The sequence below is a fragment of the Calonectris borealis genome, chromosome 16, assembly GCF_964195595.1.
Source record: "Calonectris borealis chromosome 16, bCalBor7.hap1.2, whole genome shotgun sequence".
Classification (NCBI taxonomy): Eukaryota; Metazoa; Chordata; class Aves; order Procellariiformes; family Procellariidae; genus Calonectris; species Calonectris borealis.
Window position 1 is genome coordinate 13365138 of NC_134327.1, and position 15184 is coordinate 13380321.

At 40.7% G+C, this 15184-nt stretch overlaps 1 protein-coding gene across 1 annotated transcript in view; it reads left to right on the forward strand.

Annotated features, from left to right (window-relative positions):
• Positions 1–15184, forward strand: part of SDK1 (sidekick cell adhesion molecule 1) — a 419426-nt gene that overhangs the window by 332152 nt on the left and 72090 nt on the right. Inside the window, exons 24-28 of the mRNA XM_075165332.1 lie at positions 1469–1619; positions 3535–3772; positions 9604–9719; positions 9974–10163; positions 12151–12249. Of these exons, the coding sequence (XP_075021433.1) occupies positions 1469–1619; positions 3535–3772; positions 9604–9719; positions 9974–10163; positions 12151–12249 (794 nt within the window). The remainder of the gene's footprint in view (positions 1–1468; positions 1620–3534; positions 3773–9603; positions 9720–9973; positions 10164–12150; positions 12250–15184) is intronic.

Here is a 15184-nt window from a genome sequence, read left to right on the forward strand (position 1 = left end):
TGCAGAGGTTTAGGAAAATTATCTTCAGATTGAGAAGATTTTGCTCTCCTCATAAAGGTGAATCCTTAAAGCTGAAAAGGCAGAGGTGAATAGTAAAGTGCAGGTCGTAGCAGAGTTCAATGTTCAGTGACCATGCAAAATAAGAAAGACTTGCACACCTAGCAGGTGTATGGAGAAATGTCTTTGGGATAAAAAATAACGAGGAAGTATATGAGGAATTTGGGGTGGTTGGGTTTTTTCTATTGTTAAACGTCTTGGTTTATTTTACTGCTACACCTCATTTCTCTCTTGTATCCATTGAATTCTGGAGCGATCCTAGTTATGCTGGGATCTTTCATACTTCCAGTTCTCTGATTTTTTTCATCGTAAAGCTGCTCCTTGAATTTTGCCTAGGATTTTTTCTCTCATGCATGCACAGATACGAGTTTTTTGATTTTGTTTCAGTGTAGAGAAATTTTATATAATTTTTTGAAACCTAGAAAGTTGTTGCCAAATGGATTTGTTGTCCTCTGGTCAGCTTTAGTTATTGCCCCCTGAGGAAATACATCATGAGAGCTAATTATCAGACCACATCTTTATCGGCCAGCTTCTTTTTTATATTTTGTGCCAATGTTTGAGAGTGAAATCAAGGACAGTGTTTGTTTAATGTGTTTCCTTTAATGCATTTTCTAGGGAGATCAGAGCAGATAAATAAACACTGCTATGTTGACTAGCTCACCCTTTTCCCAAGCTCAGTCGTAAGGTCCAAAAATTAAGTGTTTAGTATGAAGAGGTCGTGCATTTATGTGCAAGTGCTGGATACCTCTAATTGCTTGTGATGGGTGAGAGTATCTGAAATGTACGGCACGTCTTAATTATTTTGTGCTTCCTGAAAAAAAGATTTTCTGAATCTTTTGTGACCCAATAGAGATTTCTATTGTAGAAGAGGTGGTTTCAAGCAGACAGGGTATTTTTTAAAGATGCATATCCATATTAAATAACTTAATCTTTCTTATGCAGGAAGGCTGAAAATGTAGCACAGGGATAAATCAGCTTCTTTCAACCAGTAATTGAGGGGAAATGTTATCACTAGTATATTTTTTATATTGACAGGGAATGAGAATATCTGAAGTTTGATATTTTAATACCTTTTTGAATGTATTGTACAAGCATCGCAAGAGAAAATCACTTACTGCTAGCATAAGCTCATCAGGCTTGGTATAATTAACATAAATTTCTCACACAAATACCTAAGTTTCTAACAGACCCTAAGCTAATCTCATTTTCATTTTTTTAATACCTGAGAGGATCTGAAAGCGGTTACCATAAAGCATTCAGCAGTGAATACAAAGGGGACCTGCATGCAACAACCTTTGTGGAACACGTAGAAAGCCCTAATTTGTGTTTTTCCATCTTTTTCCTCTTCTGGAAAGAGAGGTACCATTCGCTGAGCTGTTACAGCATGCACTGCATCTTTTCTCTGCTCCAGGTTCCGGATGCGGCAGGTGAACGTGGTGGGCCCCAGCCCGCTCAGCCAGCCCTCCCGTGTCATCCAGACGCTGCAGGCTCCGCCAGACGTTGCCCCCGGGAGCGTCACCGTGCGCACGGCCAGCGAGACCAGCCTGTGGCTGCGATGGGTGGTGAGCTGGCCAGGAGGAACGGGGGCAGAGGGGAGCCGGGTGCTGGTGCTTGGGGTGCGGCTGCTTCCCCAGGGAGTCAGGCCAGCACTCAGGAATGCTTTTTCCTTGCCTTCAGTATAAGGAGTAACAGCAAAATTATTTCCTTTTTCAGAATAGTCAGAAATCTGAGACTTACCTTAAGTGCCTTATTAATCACTTAAATTGCCTACTGCCACTGCTTCTGCCACTTCATCAGGGGAATATATGCCTGTGTGTAAAACTTTGGCTTCTGAGACTCTCTAGTTCCACAGTCTGGGTCAATGTGTGGGACAGGAATATAATAATTGAGCCAATTTGCAGTTTCCTAGGGCTCAGTTGTTTGCTTTGCACAAAACAGTCCCCAGAAGGTGCACACCGGCCGTTGGCAATCATCCTGCAGGTACTGAGCAGCTGTGGTTCAAAGGCAGCAAAGTTTGCACGTTAGACTCCTGTAGGAAGATTAAATTTATGTGAAAGGGTGTGGAGTTATGTGATAAAACGTAGAAAGAAATGATTAATTGCGAAGATGCAGTGATTGATGACATTGTTGTGCCCCTTTGACTGTCTCAGTTTCCTGCAGAGTTGCCACATTGGGATTTACTTGGCAATTAACCTGCTCCAGAACGGTTTTTCTTCTCCCCTGTTAGGCAGAATTTTCCACTGGGGTTACTGTGGTGTGAAGTTGATGAAGCACAGGTTTTCTTTTGCCCAAATGTTAGCTTTTCCATGCATAAACTCATTATGGCTGGAAGTCAAAATCAGGCTAGAAACAAGAGGGTTTTTCTCCCGTCAGAAAGGAATAATTCCAGTTTCTCAGTGGGACGCTGCACTTAATTCTGAATCTTGAATGCCCAAAACATCAGACTTGAAGGCATCGCCTCAGTATCCATAGAAAAGCCATTGCAGTTCATTTGATAGGACCCATATAACTCACTCGTGGCTTTACCGTGTGAATAACATGCCCATTATGTTGAACCTTTTGTACTATATCCAGACCAACATATCTTGCATCAAAATTAACTCAAGGTTGTTTTAAGAGACTTTAAAACATTTTTAAGATTGTGTTTCCTTGCTGTGCCACCTGGAAGCCTGGTTTTCATGAGTCAAACTGTGCAGGGTTCAAGAGGAGCAACAGCCACAGCTAAAAAGGACCTGACATACCTTTTTCATGCTTAATAACATCAGTATTTGAAAGAGTTTAATCTCTTTTTTTCAAGACCTGCAGGTGAATCTGTGTCCCCCTGGGAGCTGGGAATTCCTTCCTTCCTACTGAATAAGGGTCACATCTCTAGCCCTGCTTGCCTGCGGGATACAGTCTTCTAAGCTGTGAAATGTTAATGTGTATCAAACTTTCCCAGTGATTCGGAACAGAATCTCAGCCATCCGTGGCATCATGTAGTTAGTTTTACGGGGAAAAACTCTAAACTTCATGAAGTAGGCTAATTATTTCATATTTTAATCTTTGAAATTGCTTGGGGAGTTAGAATACTAGAATAAATCTCTGCTGATAAATGAGTAGGCAGAGAGTCAGTAAAAAAAGTAAGAAAGTACGATAAATGAATTTGTCACATGCTTCAGCAATTTATCATTCATTTCCATAATTAATCACAAAGCTCTGAAATATACTGTATTCATATCATCTCTGATGATACACCCACAGCAAATGGCATAGTTCTGTGAGCATATCTATTTGGTTCAAAATTAAGGTAAAACTTAAAAGAAAATTTCAAGCAACATGGAAATTTAGAGATCATGAAACATAAATAAAACCAAAAATCAACCTCTTCCTCGCTTTCCTATGGCCTTATATGAGTTCTGAACTTGGTATATAGTTTGGAAAGCCCTGGGAATTTGTTCTGTGTAGGAATATTGTGCTTTTCTTTGTGTCGTTTGCCAGCCCCTCCCCGACACACAGTATAATGGCAATCCAGAGTCAGTGGGGTACAGGATAAAGTTCTGGCGTGTGGATCTGCAGTCTCCCACCTTGATGAAGGTTATTAATGACCGATTGGAAAGAGAGTACACAATTGAAGATCTGGAGGAGTGGACAGAGTATGAACTGCAGATCCAGGCTTTCAATGCCATCGGGGCAGGACCATGGAGCGACGTAGTGAGAGGTCGTACGCGGGAGTCTGGTGAGTCAAAGCACCATGTCTGCTGTGAAGGACACATCCGAGAACTTCAGCATTTTCTGCCCTTTTGTTCAGCTTTTATTTTTTTGCTTGTTGATGCATTAAATCTAAAATGAAAGAAAAAACCACAATCTCTAGATGCACTGAAGGCAAAAAACGTATAGACATTTGAGGGAGTTATTTATTTATTTTATTCCTACCCTGCTTTCATGCATGAACCTGCAGGTTATTTATTTAAAGCAAACAAAATAACCTCTCCCCATTCCTGCCCCCGTTTGGCAGCAGTACGGACAACACAAGGAGCTTGCATACAGCCTTCTCTGGCTGAGCAGGTCTCTCAAGCTTCCTCTCCCTCCCCAGTACCCCATTGCCCCTCGTTCTCCCCCTTTCCCTGTCTGCTTCTAGGCTTGGGCAGATTTTCTTACGGTTGTGGTTATCTGAAATTTAATTTCAAGCACCAAATATTTCTAAAAGGGCACAAGTTATTTTAGAGAGCTGATTACCCATATAGAAATAAAATAATTATCTGAACTTTTGACGACAGGTTTTCAAAACTGCCTTCTAAAATTGTGTGTACAAGGCTATATAGACATACCCTGCATATAGACATAACCTACGTGTAGACCTGGAGCACGAGTACTGTAGTGTCTAGCTGATTTGTCCATACTAGCATAGGGACTTCAAATATCAGAAGCAAACTCTCAATCTCAGGCAACAGTAAATTACTATTAGCACAGTAGCAACAGTAAAGACAGATCTTGAAAAGCTGCTTTCTTCACAAAACCTATTTCCAAACCTACCCCACATGCACCTGATAAATTAAAATTTATATTGCAAGTGAATAACAAAATGGATTACATATATGGTTTAAAGTTTAATAATAAAAGCTCTTTGTGACCTGTATTTATGCAAGGTTCAACACTGATTTTTTTCTTTTTTCTTTTTTTTTTTCTATTTTTCTTCATTAGAAATGTTTTGGAATTTAATTCTATGCATACCCTACACTTCTAGACACACATATGCATGTCTGTGCACTCTGTACCATGCCACGTTACTTGGTGTGAAGTGTGAACGTGCTGTACGCAGCAGGATTTGGTCTGCTGGTTCAGATAACTATCCTTTGAACTAGCCGAGGAGAAGGCTAAACAAAGTCATCCCTCTCCATTAAAGTGTTTCTTTTTGGGAAGTAATAACTGGAAAGCTATTGCCAGAGGTATTTTAAACAAGGCGTGCTTATGCTAGAGTTAGAGATAGCATGACCCGGACAAAATAGTTCTGAAGTGTTCTGTATCATAATAAAAAGATACGACATTCTCTGCTTTCTCCTTTCCGCTACTCTCAAACACTTCTTTTGAAATGTAGTAAATACTAAGATTAAGTGATTTCATAAAACCTTAGGATTATAGTGTTCTTGCTCAGCATCTAAAGATCAGAGGTTATGTCTGTATTTGGCATTTTCTCTTGCAGTATTCAAAGAAGGTTGACCTGAAACTGATTGTAGGAGGCAGACAGAAACCGGGATCAAAATAACACAAAGCTGTGATCTAGGCCATAAGGACTCATTTGTTTTTTTTCATGTGTTTTCTTTGATACTAACATCTGATTTCTTGAATAGAGCAAGTCAGGGCTCAGACTTTTGGCTGTATCTTCTTAGATTTAAAATACACAAGAAGCGCTGGCATAGCGGCAAGCTGTGTGAGAGAACTTCAGCTAATCTGCAATTAACCTGTATGCACAGTCAAATGGGATTAAAATGCAAATAAAAGATATCTAAAGCTGGAGAGAGAAGTCAGAGCATTTTTAGTCTTCTGAACTATGAGAAAAATTCTATTTAACGCTTATGTTTTCAAAGTACTTTAAAAGCAGATGTCCTAAATATTTCTTTTTCCATTTTGTAGATACAGAGACTTGGGGAGGTTGGTTTTGCCTGGTGCTGCAGGCTGTAAACACCCCTCACAGCTGGCCAGAGGTGGCTCGGCCAGGATCACATGCTGGTTCATTGGCAGAACTCACGGTTCTGTGTTTTACGCTGTCCAAGGAGCCTAAGAAGTTAGAGCCCGGGCACTAAATCAGCCTGTGGTATCTAATGACAGTACGGCCACTGGAGTCCAAAATCTTCATTAAAAATAAAGCTGTACTTGAACACTTCTGTTTATTCTAGGATGTGCGATCATATCACTAATAGCTGAGCACACATGCTAACAATAAATGTGCATGCCTTTACAGGTACTCTCCGGTTTCTGAAGCTCTTGAATATAAAACATTTTGAAACCAAAGACACTATGAGAGAATAAATAACACTGTGGGGTTTAGTAACGCAGGCTCAGAAAACGGTTGGGAAACCCTGTAATGAAAATCTGGGATAAGGTTTCAAGCAGCTGAAGATAGAGGGCGATGAATTAGGATTTTTAAAGAGGACAGGTTTTATCAATCCAAAAATGTTTTACTAATGTTAGAAATTAAATAACTCATTAAATTTTACAGTGTAAAATAACTGCAGAGTAACAAGCTCAGTTTCCACTCAATAAATTGAAAATGATAGTAGGTACAATATAGCGAAAGCAAGAAAATGCGAAGACCTCTAATGTATTAGAACAACCTTGACGGGGCTGCTTCCTTTTAAATATAAACCCTCCTATTTTCAAACAATTCATCTCAAATACAGCTAACCCAGTGCCTTAATATTTTTGGGCTCCTAATATTCAGCTATATGAATGTCTATACTGGTCTTACAAAATCAGCTACTATACAGGCATGGTCACATATCTATGGCAAGGATCAATCTCTTGATGTTTCAGAGGCTGACCTTCACGAAGCAGTTACCGTGGTGTGATAAAGCATCGCTTGATAATTCAGATGTGGTCCAATGTCACTGTGGGGATTTGTCAGTTTATACAAGCTGACAATTTGGCCTGCGGTATCTAATTTTATAGGCAAAATGGTTGTGTACTGCAGCTACGCTACTTTTGCCATGAACCTTGCTCTAAATTTGCACTTCTTAATCGATGGCAGATGTACAATTTTTACTTTCAAAAAACAGTGATGGATGTGCAGCTAAAACAAGCTGCAAAAGTGGAGAGAACCACTGCATCCCACTATCTAGCTTTCTTAGAAAGCCAGAATACAAGCTAGCTTATTAAAAGCTGCTTTTGGCCCAGTTAGAGACATAAAACAACATCATTTGCTATATATCAAATACGGCTATGTCAGATGTAGAAAGAGGATGCATGATCTTAGATGCCAACACAGATAACCTTAAAAACCCGAGTTCTTATTGAAGTTCCAGTGCAAAGTGCCAGTAACTCTATAATTTCCTACGTTTGATCTTTTAAAGTACATTGTGCAGCTGGCAGTTTGCTGGATTAGCTCATCATTTAGTTTCAATATTTCCGGTTCATTTCGTTAAAGCCCTGAGATTTTTTTGGACACTGTCGCTTGGCTTCTGTTCTTGCGGGTTACTAATGAGAACTCGGCTTTGGAGCTTATAACAAAGTCTTCAGTGCAATAGTTAAGGAAACCAGCATTAGAGCAGGGAGCTTGCAGAGGGAAGAGGGATCTGTATGCCTCACTCAAGCCACTAATTAGTCTTAGCAAACTATAATTTCTTTGAATCAGGATATCCTGAGAGAGGAGAGGGGTCAGAGAAATGAAGGTTACGCTTTAATTCATTCTTAAAGGGTCGATCAAAGTCTGTTACTTGATAAAAGACTGGCAACAGTAAGATCCATAATATCGCTTGTAGGTCCTGAATTCATACATCCATATTAGAATAAAATTCTCAACACTAATATGAGAACTGGAGAATTAAAGCGCACTCAATGAACACAAGTATCTTTACCATTTAGGCATTGGGCTTAGATTCCTTTCCAGCGAGAGGGGACATTTAGCTGCTCTGGCTGTCACCGGGAATTAAGAGGAGTCTGGGCTAATAAATCTTCAGCTGGACCATTCTCTCCCTTGTTAGCTTTCGAGTCCCCCTGCCAGCAGTGCGATCGTACGCACACCTCAAAGCAAGCATGCACACGGGGCCAGCCCGGGCACAGCCTCCACCTTTTGTGAATTCGGGAAATCTTGTGGCTGCTGATCAAAGAGGAAAAGAAATATTTGTAAAATAAAGAACCTTTTTTTTCTCTTGAAAGGCTTCAAACCAGATAAAATAAAAATAAATGTGGCTGGAAAGGGCTTCTTTCCTCTGCGTGTTCTGGTTTCCTGCAACCCACCTCCACCCTTTTTCTCTCCAGAAGTGATTCATGTGGGAGTAGCTCTTTGTGGAGATCTACAGATAAAGTTATGGCAGCTATCCAAAGACATTCATGGCTCCTGGCAATCTATTTTCCTTTAACGTAATTATATCCTTGTGGGGGATAAATCTAGGAGAAGATTTAAAAAAGAAAAAAAAAAAAGCACTTCAGGGTTGGAGGGGAAAAAAAATTGGATTTTAGTCTGCTGCAGTGTTGTGTGATGGTGCTCTGTTTCTCAGGTCCCAAATAATTGGTAACAGGGAAATTGTTTCAGAAATGAGTATCTCTGCTGTTAACCTTGAGTGCACAAGGGTGGGGGGCAGTGCGGGTTTTTTTAAATTTATATTAATTCATACTCATTATCTCACTCATGTTGCTAGGAGCTTCAGGAGCTCGCCTTCGAAACAGCAGATCTGTTCTTTCATTCGGACAGCCAGGAAAGCATTACTTTTGGCAGAGATTTGTGCTCCTTTTTGTGATATATTCAGGACCTAATCAAGCCTTACTGTCCATACGTGCTTGTGTAACGTAACTTGGTGAAATATTCTCTTGAGGCCTGACAGGTGTATTCATGCTTTAGAAAAGATTGTACCCTTCAGATGTTGGAAATGCCACAGGAAAAAAAATGCAAAAGGGCAGCATAAAATGTGAACTCTTAAAAATAGCCTCAAATTCTGCTTGCGTATCACGGCATGCTATTAAGCTTGCCTACAAAAGCTTGCAGTTGTGTGGTGGTTCTGCAGCGGTTAGAGTTTTAATGGCATGAGAAAATGCAAGTTTGCTCTTCTCTCGAGTGAGAGAAAATTACAGTGTTCCTGTGCCATCAGTTCTAATGATGTTTCTGGTTTCATAAGAGCCAATTTTGCAACATAAATGAAATAGGCATATCTTTCATTTACACCGTATCAGTCCCTGAAAATACACCTTGCGTTAATGTATCCGCCTATAATTGATGTATTGCAAATGTTGAGCGCTATCACATCATCAAAAGGCTTAGACGTTAAAGAACTTCTTACTGAACTGGGAGTGCAATCCAGTGGTTGAAATTATTGCTAACTCTAGACAAGATGCTATAATTTCCTTTCAGATAATATAGGAAGCCAGGGTGGCGTAAAACTTCTGTTAGAACAGATCGTGCCATAAGATAAACTCCCATTCATAAAGATTTCTAGCTTTTGGCATAGGGAAATAAAACATATGGGAAAGAAATACTAGGAGATAGACTTCTGTAGAAGTCCAGCAATTTAAACTTGGTTCTAATTACTGTAAATATATGGAACCTGAAATTTATTCCTATCTGTCTGTATTTACTGTCTATCTGTAGACACTGATTAGTATTAAATGTTTAGCTCTTTACAAACATTGTCATTTCTGAGATGAACTGGCAAGAAATTGTGAAGCAGGCTGAAATATAAAGAAGATGTAGAATGGATAGAAGAGAAGAAGGGATTGTCTAGAACCTATTCCAGTCCTTTTGGATTTGACTACTCTTCTATGGGATCCTGGAACAATCCCAAGCAGATAGGGAGATGGAGCAAAATTATCTAGTATGTCTTACCTATTTCTGCTTTTGGCTACGCCGTGTGATTCCAGTTCCCTCTGCTCCTCCGGAGAACGTCTCTGCTGAAGCCGTGAGTTCAACCCAGATCCTTCTGACATGGACCACAGTCCCAGAGACTGAGCAGAATGGTCTCGTCCTGGGTTACAAGGTATGCAATTTTTAATGCATTACCTGGATATGTTTTTCCATTTGTTATTTACTATTCACCTGCTGGATATTTATATTATTCATGAATCAGCTGGAGAAGATATAGGCAGTGTGCTGTTTTTTAAAGGGGTGACTGGTGAATATAATCTCGTTTTATATTTTGTGAAAAGGAGGAATCTAAAATGCGTACCCCTCTTTTCAGTCTTCATGTAACAATCTTTTTCTTTCTATATTTCACATGCATTTATTCTGCAGATACTTTTCAAAGCAAAAGATTTGGACTCTGAACCAAAGAGCCAAATAGTAAGAGGTAACCACACTCAGTCTTTCCTGCTGTCTGGCTTGCGGAAATACGTGCTCTATGAGATCCAGGTATTGGCATTCACTCGTATCGGAGATGGAGTCCCCAGCTCTCCTGCAGTTACAGAAAGAACTAAGGATGACGGTAAGTTTAAAGGTTACCAAAATAAGTATTTTATTTGATCCAATCTTTTAACGCTGCTTTCTTTTAGTGATGCAAGTGTAGACGACAGCCCAAACTAAGGATATTTGGAATTTTTTTTTTTTCCCCAACTTTGAACCTAAAGGATTTGGTCCCTACCTAGTGTAACTCAGCACTATTCCATTGGTCATGGGCTGAGGATTTGGCAAAAACACAGAAAACCAGAGTCCCCCGTTTCCTCTTTCCCTGCAGCTGATGAAGAGGAAGAAAACTTCTAAAATTGTACTCTGAAGCTCAGTGTAGACAATTTCTATTAAAGACAATTTTTAGAGCCCAATTATAAATTCCTATTGAAGTTCAATCGTGCTCTAAAAAAAAAAAGAGTAGAGTGCTGCGATTGAAAGCCATAAACAAATCTGGGTCTGATTGGACCGAAGGAGAGATATGGAATTTGCAACTTCAGTAATCCATTCTCAGTTTTTTTCCCAAAAGAATACGGCATTGACCCTGAAAGATGATCATACCAGCTTCCTTTTGCAACTGCCTCCAGCGCTTCCCGTGAGCTCAGGGACTCCCGATGATGGGTTGAAGGAACCCAAGCGAGCCCCTCGCCCCGGCGCTGTCTGAACACGTCGGTGGTGGGAGCATTCCTGCTGATGGGGTTTTACAGAAATTTAGTTCAACTCTTAAAATATTTTTGGCTTTGCAGATGCTAAAATTACTTTTAGTTTCATTACCTTTTCCGTATTAAATGAAGATTAATATCAGTGTGAGAAGCTTCTGTTTATTACTCCCAATGAAGATGAACAAAAAGACAAGTCTCTCTTTTTTCATCAAAATCTTTTCGATAGTAATGGAATAAACATTGGTTTCTGCAAGAGCTTCGTTGTGGTAATTTGGTTGGGCTGAAAACACATTCAGACTTCTGGCTGAACAAGACGTTTTCTGTGGAGAGCAGGGAAGGAGTAAGAGCATGCAGGGACGGGGACGGGAACCGGGGCAGCAGCTCCCTGACATCTTTTTAGCCATTCTCTCAGCACACTGCCTGTGTGGGGACTTGGCTTTTCTTTGAAAGGAAACAAAGAGAAATTACTGTTAGCAGAATTCTGCAGGGAGAGAAAAAGCACTCACTGAAATGTACATATCAGACTGTAATGAGAAATATTTAAAACTGTTTGTTTTAGATAACCCCATTATAGCAGTTCCCTCCTTAAGTGCATGTTGGCAAATGATACAAATTGTTCTTCCATCTCCATACCCCTGACAAAAATATGTTGTGTCTCCTCTGGGCTCAACTTAATTAAAAGTATCGTCAGGGGTAATGCAGGTGGAATTTGTGCTGAAGGGGAAATTTTGCGGATGCTAACCTATGAATTAGCATCTCGTCACCTTGTGGGCCTGGGATGGTCAGTGCAGCCACCGGCCGTCTGTATTAATGTGCATCTCACCTGCCTCAGGTTCTCCTGCTCAGACCTGAGTGTTTAAAATGCACATGTAAAATCAGAAGGCAGTTCAAAGCTGGGGCTGATGACACAGAGAAGAGATATTATTCAATTCCAACAGGTATGAAGCAGATTAGGCTGACACATTACTCTCTGTAAAGGCAGCTTGGTGACTTGCTTCATAGTATGTAATCAGTTACCTCGCGGAGACACGGCCGGCTCGCAGGGGCTCCCTGCTATGGTGCTGGGAGATAACTCTGGCAGAGGTCAGAGGAGCATCCTGCGAAACGCATTTCACAGGTGCAGTAAAACTCCGTAGGGTGTGCTGGTTCAGTGTCGTGTCTGGTGTCCGTGGGTGCTGGAGGCGTTTGGCCACGGACAAGATTCCTCAGAATAAATTTATGTTATGTATGTACATAGGTGCTCCTCACCATCTACTTGTTATTGGTGAGATACAGCTTGAGCTGCCGTCTAGGTAAGGTGGCAGAGAACTTGTAATTCCTCTAACATGCAATGCTTGCTAGCACGATCTCTGTTTTTCTTTCCAGCCCCCGGGCCGCCCGTGAGGCTGGTGTTCCCCGAGGTGAGGCTGACATCCGTACGGATTGTTTGGCAGCCGCCGGAGGAGCCCAATGGAATTATTCTGGGTAAGAGGGAGCAGCAAACCCAGGGCTGGGAGGAGAGGGCTGGAGACCAGAGCGAGCTCCGGCTGTTGGGTTTTCCTTCCCCTTGCGTGTCGGATTAGAAACCATATATAAGCAAATCCATGGCTAAAGAAAAGAAAAGATGTCGGTGTCAGCTGAGAGACATGGTACCCTGTGGTGAGGAGGAAAAGTCTGCCCGGCTCCATGGTGTGTGTTTTCCTGAGTCAGAATTACCTGTCATTCATGGCAATGTGTTTGAATTCTCATCTCCCCATCTGCGTTTGGGTTCGTAACCTGTTTGGCTGGCTGTTGGGCAACCTGCCTGCTGAGCTGCAGCGGGGGACAGCTGGATTTTCCCCTCCTTCCCCCCCATTTGCCTTTTCTGGGCATGCCCAACATTTCAGTTTCATGTGTGCTTCTGTTTTATTGCTTCCTTTGGATAATACTGTCTCAGGTCACAAGGAGTTAACTCACATTTGGCTTTTCATCAAGGGAAATAAGGGCAGCAAGGGACGACAGGATTTCATGAAAAAACTTTTTATGTTGCTGCTGTCATAACTCTTGGGTTGCCTTTGCAATGTGTACACCAGCAGCTACTTGTACTTAAAATGTGAAGACTTTTTCAATGTAAGAATCCATTCTTGCCTCTAAAATTAAAGTAGCTAATAGTTACCCAGCAATTTTGTGTTCTCTGCTGATGTTAAACACATTTTACAGTAGTTCTAACTGGTGAGTAAAGATTTGTCTCTCAATTGTGAAAAAAAGAGAAATGAAAGCTTTTGGGTTTTGTTTAGTTCTCAGTCTGCCAGGTCTTTCTGCTTCTAATTTCAGTGCTGTCATTCAGGCTTGCCTGTAGTCTTTTAGCAATATTTCCTAAAGCCTTCATTGTTGGGTGGAAGGTGCCTACTTCAAATGCTACTGCGTTGGTGGCATCCCTTTAAATAAAGGACCGGTCTCGCACTGTGTTTACATCTTGAGTCAAGAACTCAAAGTGTTTGCTCAGGTGCGGAGTTTCCCAAAGTGCTCAGGGGGTGATCCTGATGCCTGAAGATGCAGGGAAATCATCAGATGGGATCCAAAGGCAGACGCTGTGGGGATTTTCTGAGCACAAGAAAGAGTCTGTGTGAAGCTTGGCAGCGGTTAGCTGTCGGAGATAGATCCACGCAGGGTTTCTCTGCAGCTCAAGGATGCTTGGCTTCCAGGTTGTCTTGTGGGTTTGATTCATCGTTTTTTTTTAAAGGAACTGTGTGTCCTAGAAGCTTGCTCTCAGTAGAGATTGGGATTTGAATCACAGGATGTGGTTAAGGAGAAAAAAAATCATTTGATAGAAATGATGGGAAAGTACAAAAGAGATTTTGCTCTCCCGACTGTGTTCCAATGTCTCACGTTGCTGCTCTTTGTCAGCCTTATTTGCTGAAGTTGCAAGCTCGGTGGAATAGGAACTCTCTTTTATTTTGTCTTTGCACAGTGCTTTGTGCAATGCATCCCCTTCTCAGTTGGTTCTTACCCATTGCCGCTACATTGATGATAAAATCATACGAACGCAGGGTTGGAAGGAAAGGGGAAGACTGTCCCTTAAGAATGCTTGGCATGCTTAGCATGTAGACTGTTGTTTCTGATGTCTTGCACAGACCGTTCCCAGTAACATCCCAGGATACTTGGCTTTTTTGCAACACTGATGTTGTAACTAAGTAGGTCTATGACCCACTATTAATTCCTACCCTTTTTCTGCAGCACACTTTCAGGTCAGTCAGTCCCTCTTTTATATGTACATTAAGGTTTTTCTTTTTAAATGTAATAATTCACAGGTGCCCTTATTGAATTTCATCTTACTGATTCCAGACCATCTCTCCTTATTATCAAGATCACTTTAAATTACACACTTGTCCTCTAAAGGGCTCACAGCCACTCACAATTTGGTTTTATTTTTGAAGTTTGCAAGTAGACTGGCAACTCCATCAGCCAGGTCATTAATGAAAATATTGAACAGAGCCAGACTCATGACTTATCATGAGACCTTACTTAATAGGTTCTCTCAGTTTCTAAGCAGACTACTGAAAACAACGTTTTGACTTTTTTTTTTTAAATTGTTCAAGTCAAAATGTCTAGTATTTTTCTTAGATTCTGTTTCTCTTGTTTGGTTTTGACAGGCCTGTGTGCAACCGTATTAAAGCCTTACTTGAAGTCAATGTGGATCATATCTACTCTTCCCACCTGGCTAATTACACTGTCAAAATGGAAAATAGATTATTTGATATTTATTATTTGCTCCAGACAAATACATATTGGCTGTTACTTGGCACTTTATTATCCTCTTGGATGCTTATATATTGACTCATATTTTTTTCTAGGATCTTGCTGGGTATTGAACTTTAGCTTGATTTGTCCATAATTCCTCTGGTTTTTCTTTCCCCATTTTAAAAGATAGGGTACTCTGTTTGCCCTTCTGTAATATTCTGAGATGTCACCTGTCCTCCACAAGTTCTTGAAGATAATCACTAATTATTCAGAGATGGCTCTAGCTAGTTACATAAGCACTGCAGGGCAAATTTCATCAGGCCTTTCTGACTTGATTACATCTAGCTTAACTAAATATTCGTTAACCTGTTCTCTATTCTAGCCTACATCTCTACTTATATTGTTGTCAGTTTTAATTTGTGTTAAGTATCTAGTCAGCATCAACTTTTTTTTGTGTGAAAGTGAAGTAACGGAGGTATCAGCCTCCCATTCTTTTCTGTCTCACCTGTCTTATGCTCATCTTTTCTTCCTAGTTGACCTGTCCTCCTCCTGTCTCTCGAATTTCTACTGTATTTATAAAATCTTTCTGATTGCCTTTGATGCTCTTTAAGTTCTAACTCACTTTGCACTTTAGCCGGTCTGATTTTGTCCCTACGTGCTTGTGCTGTCTATTTATACACTCCCTTAGACCTGTGTCCTG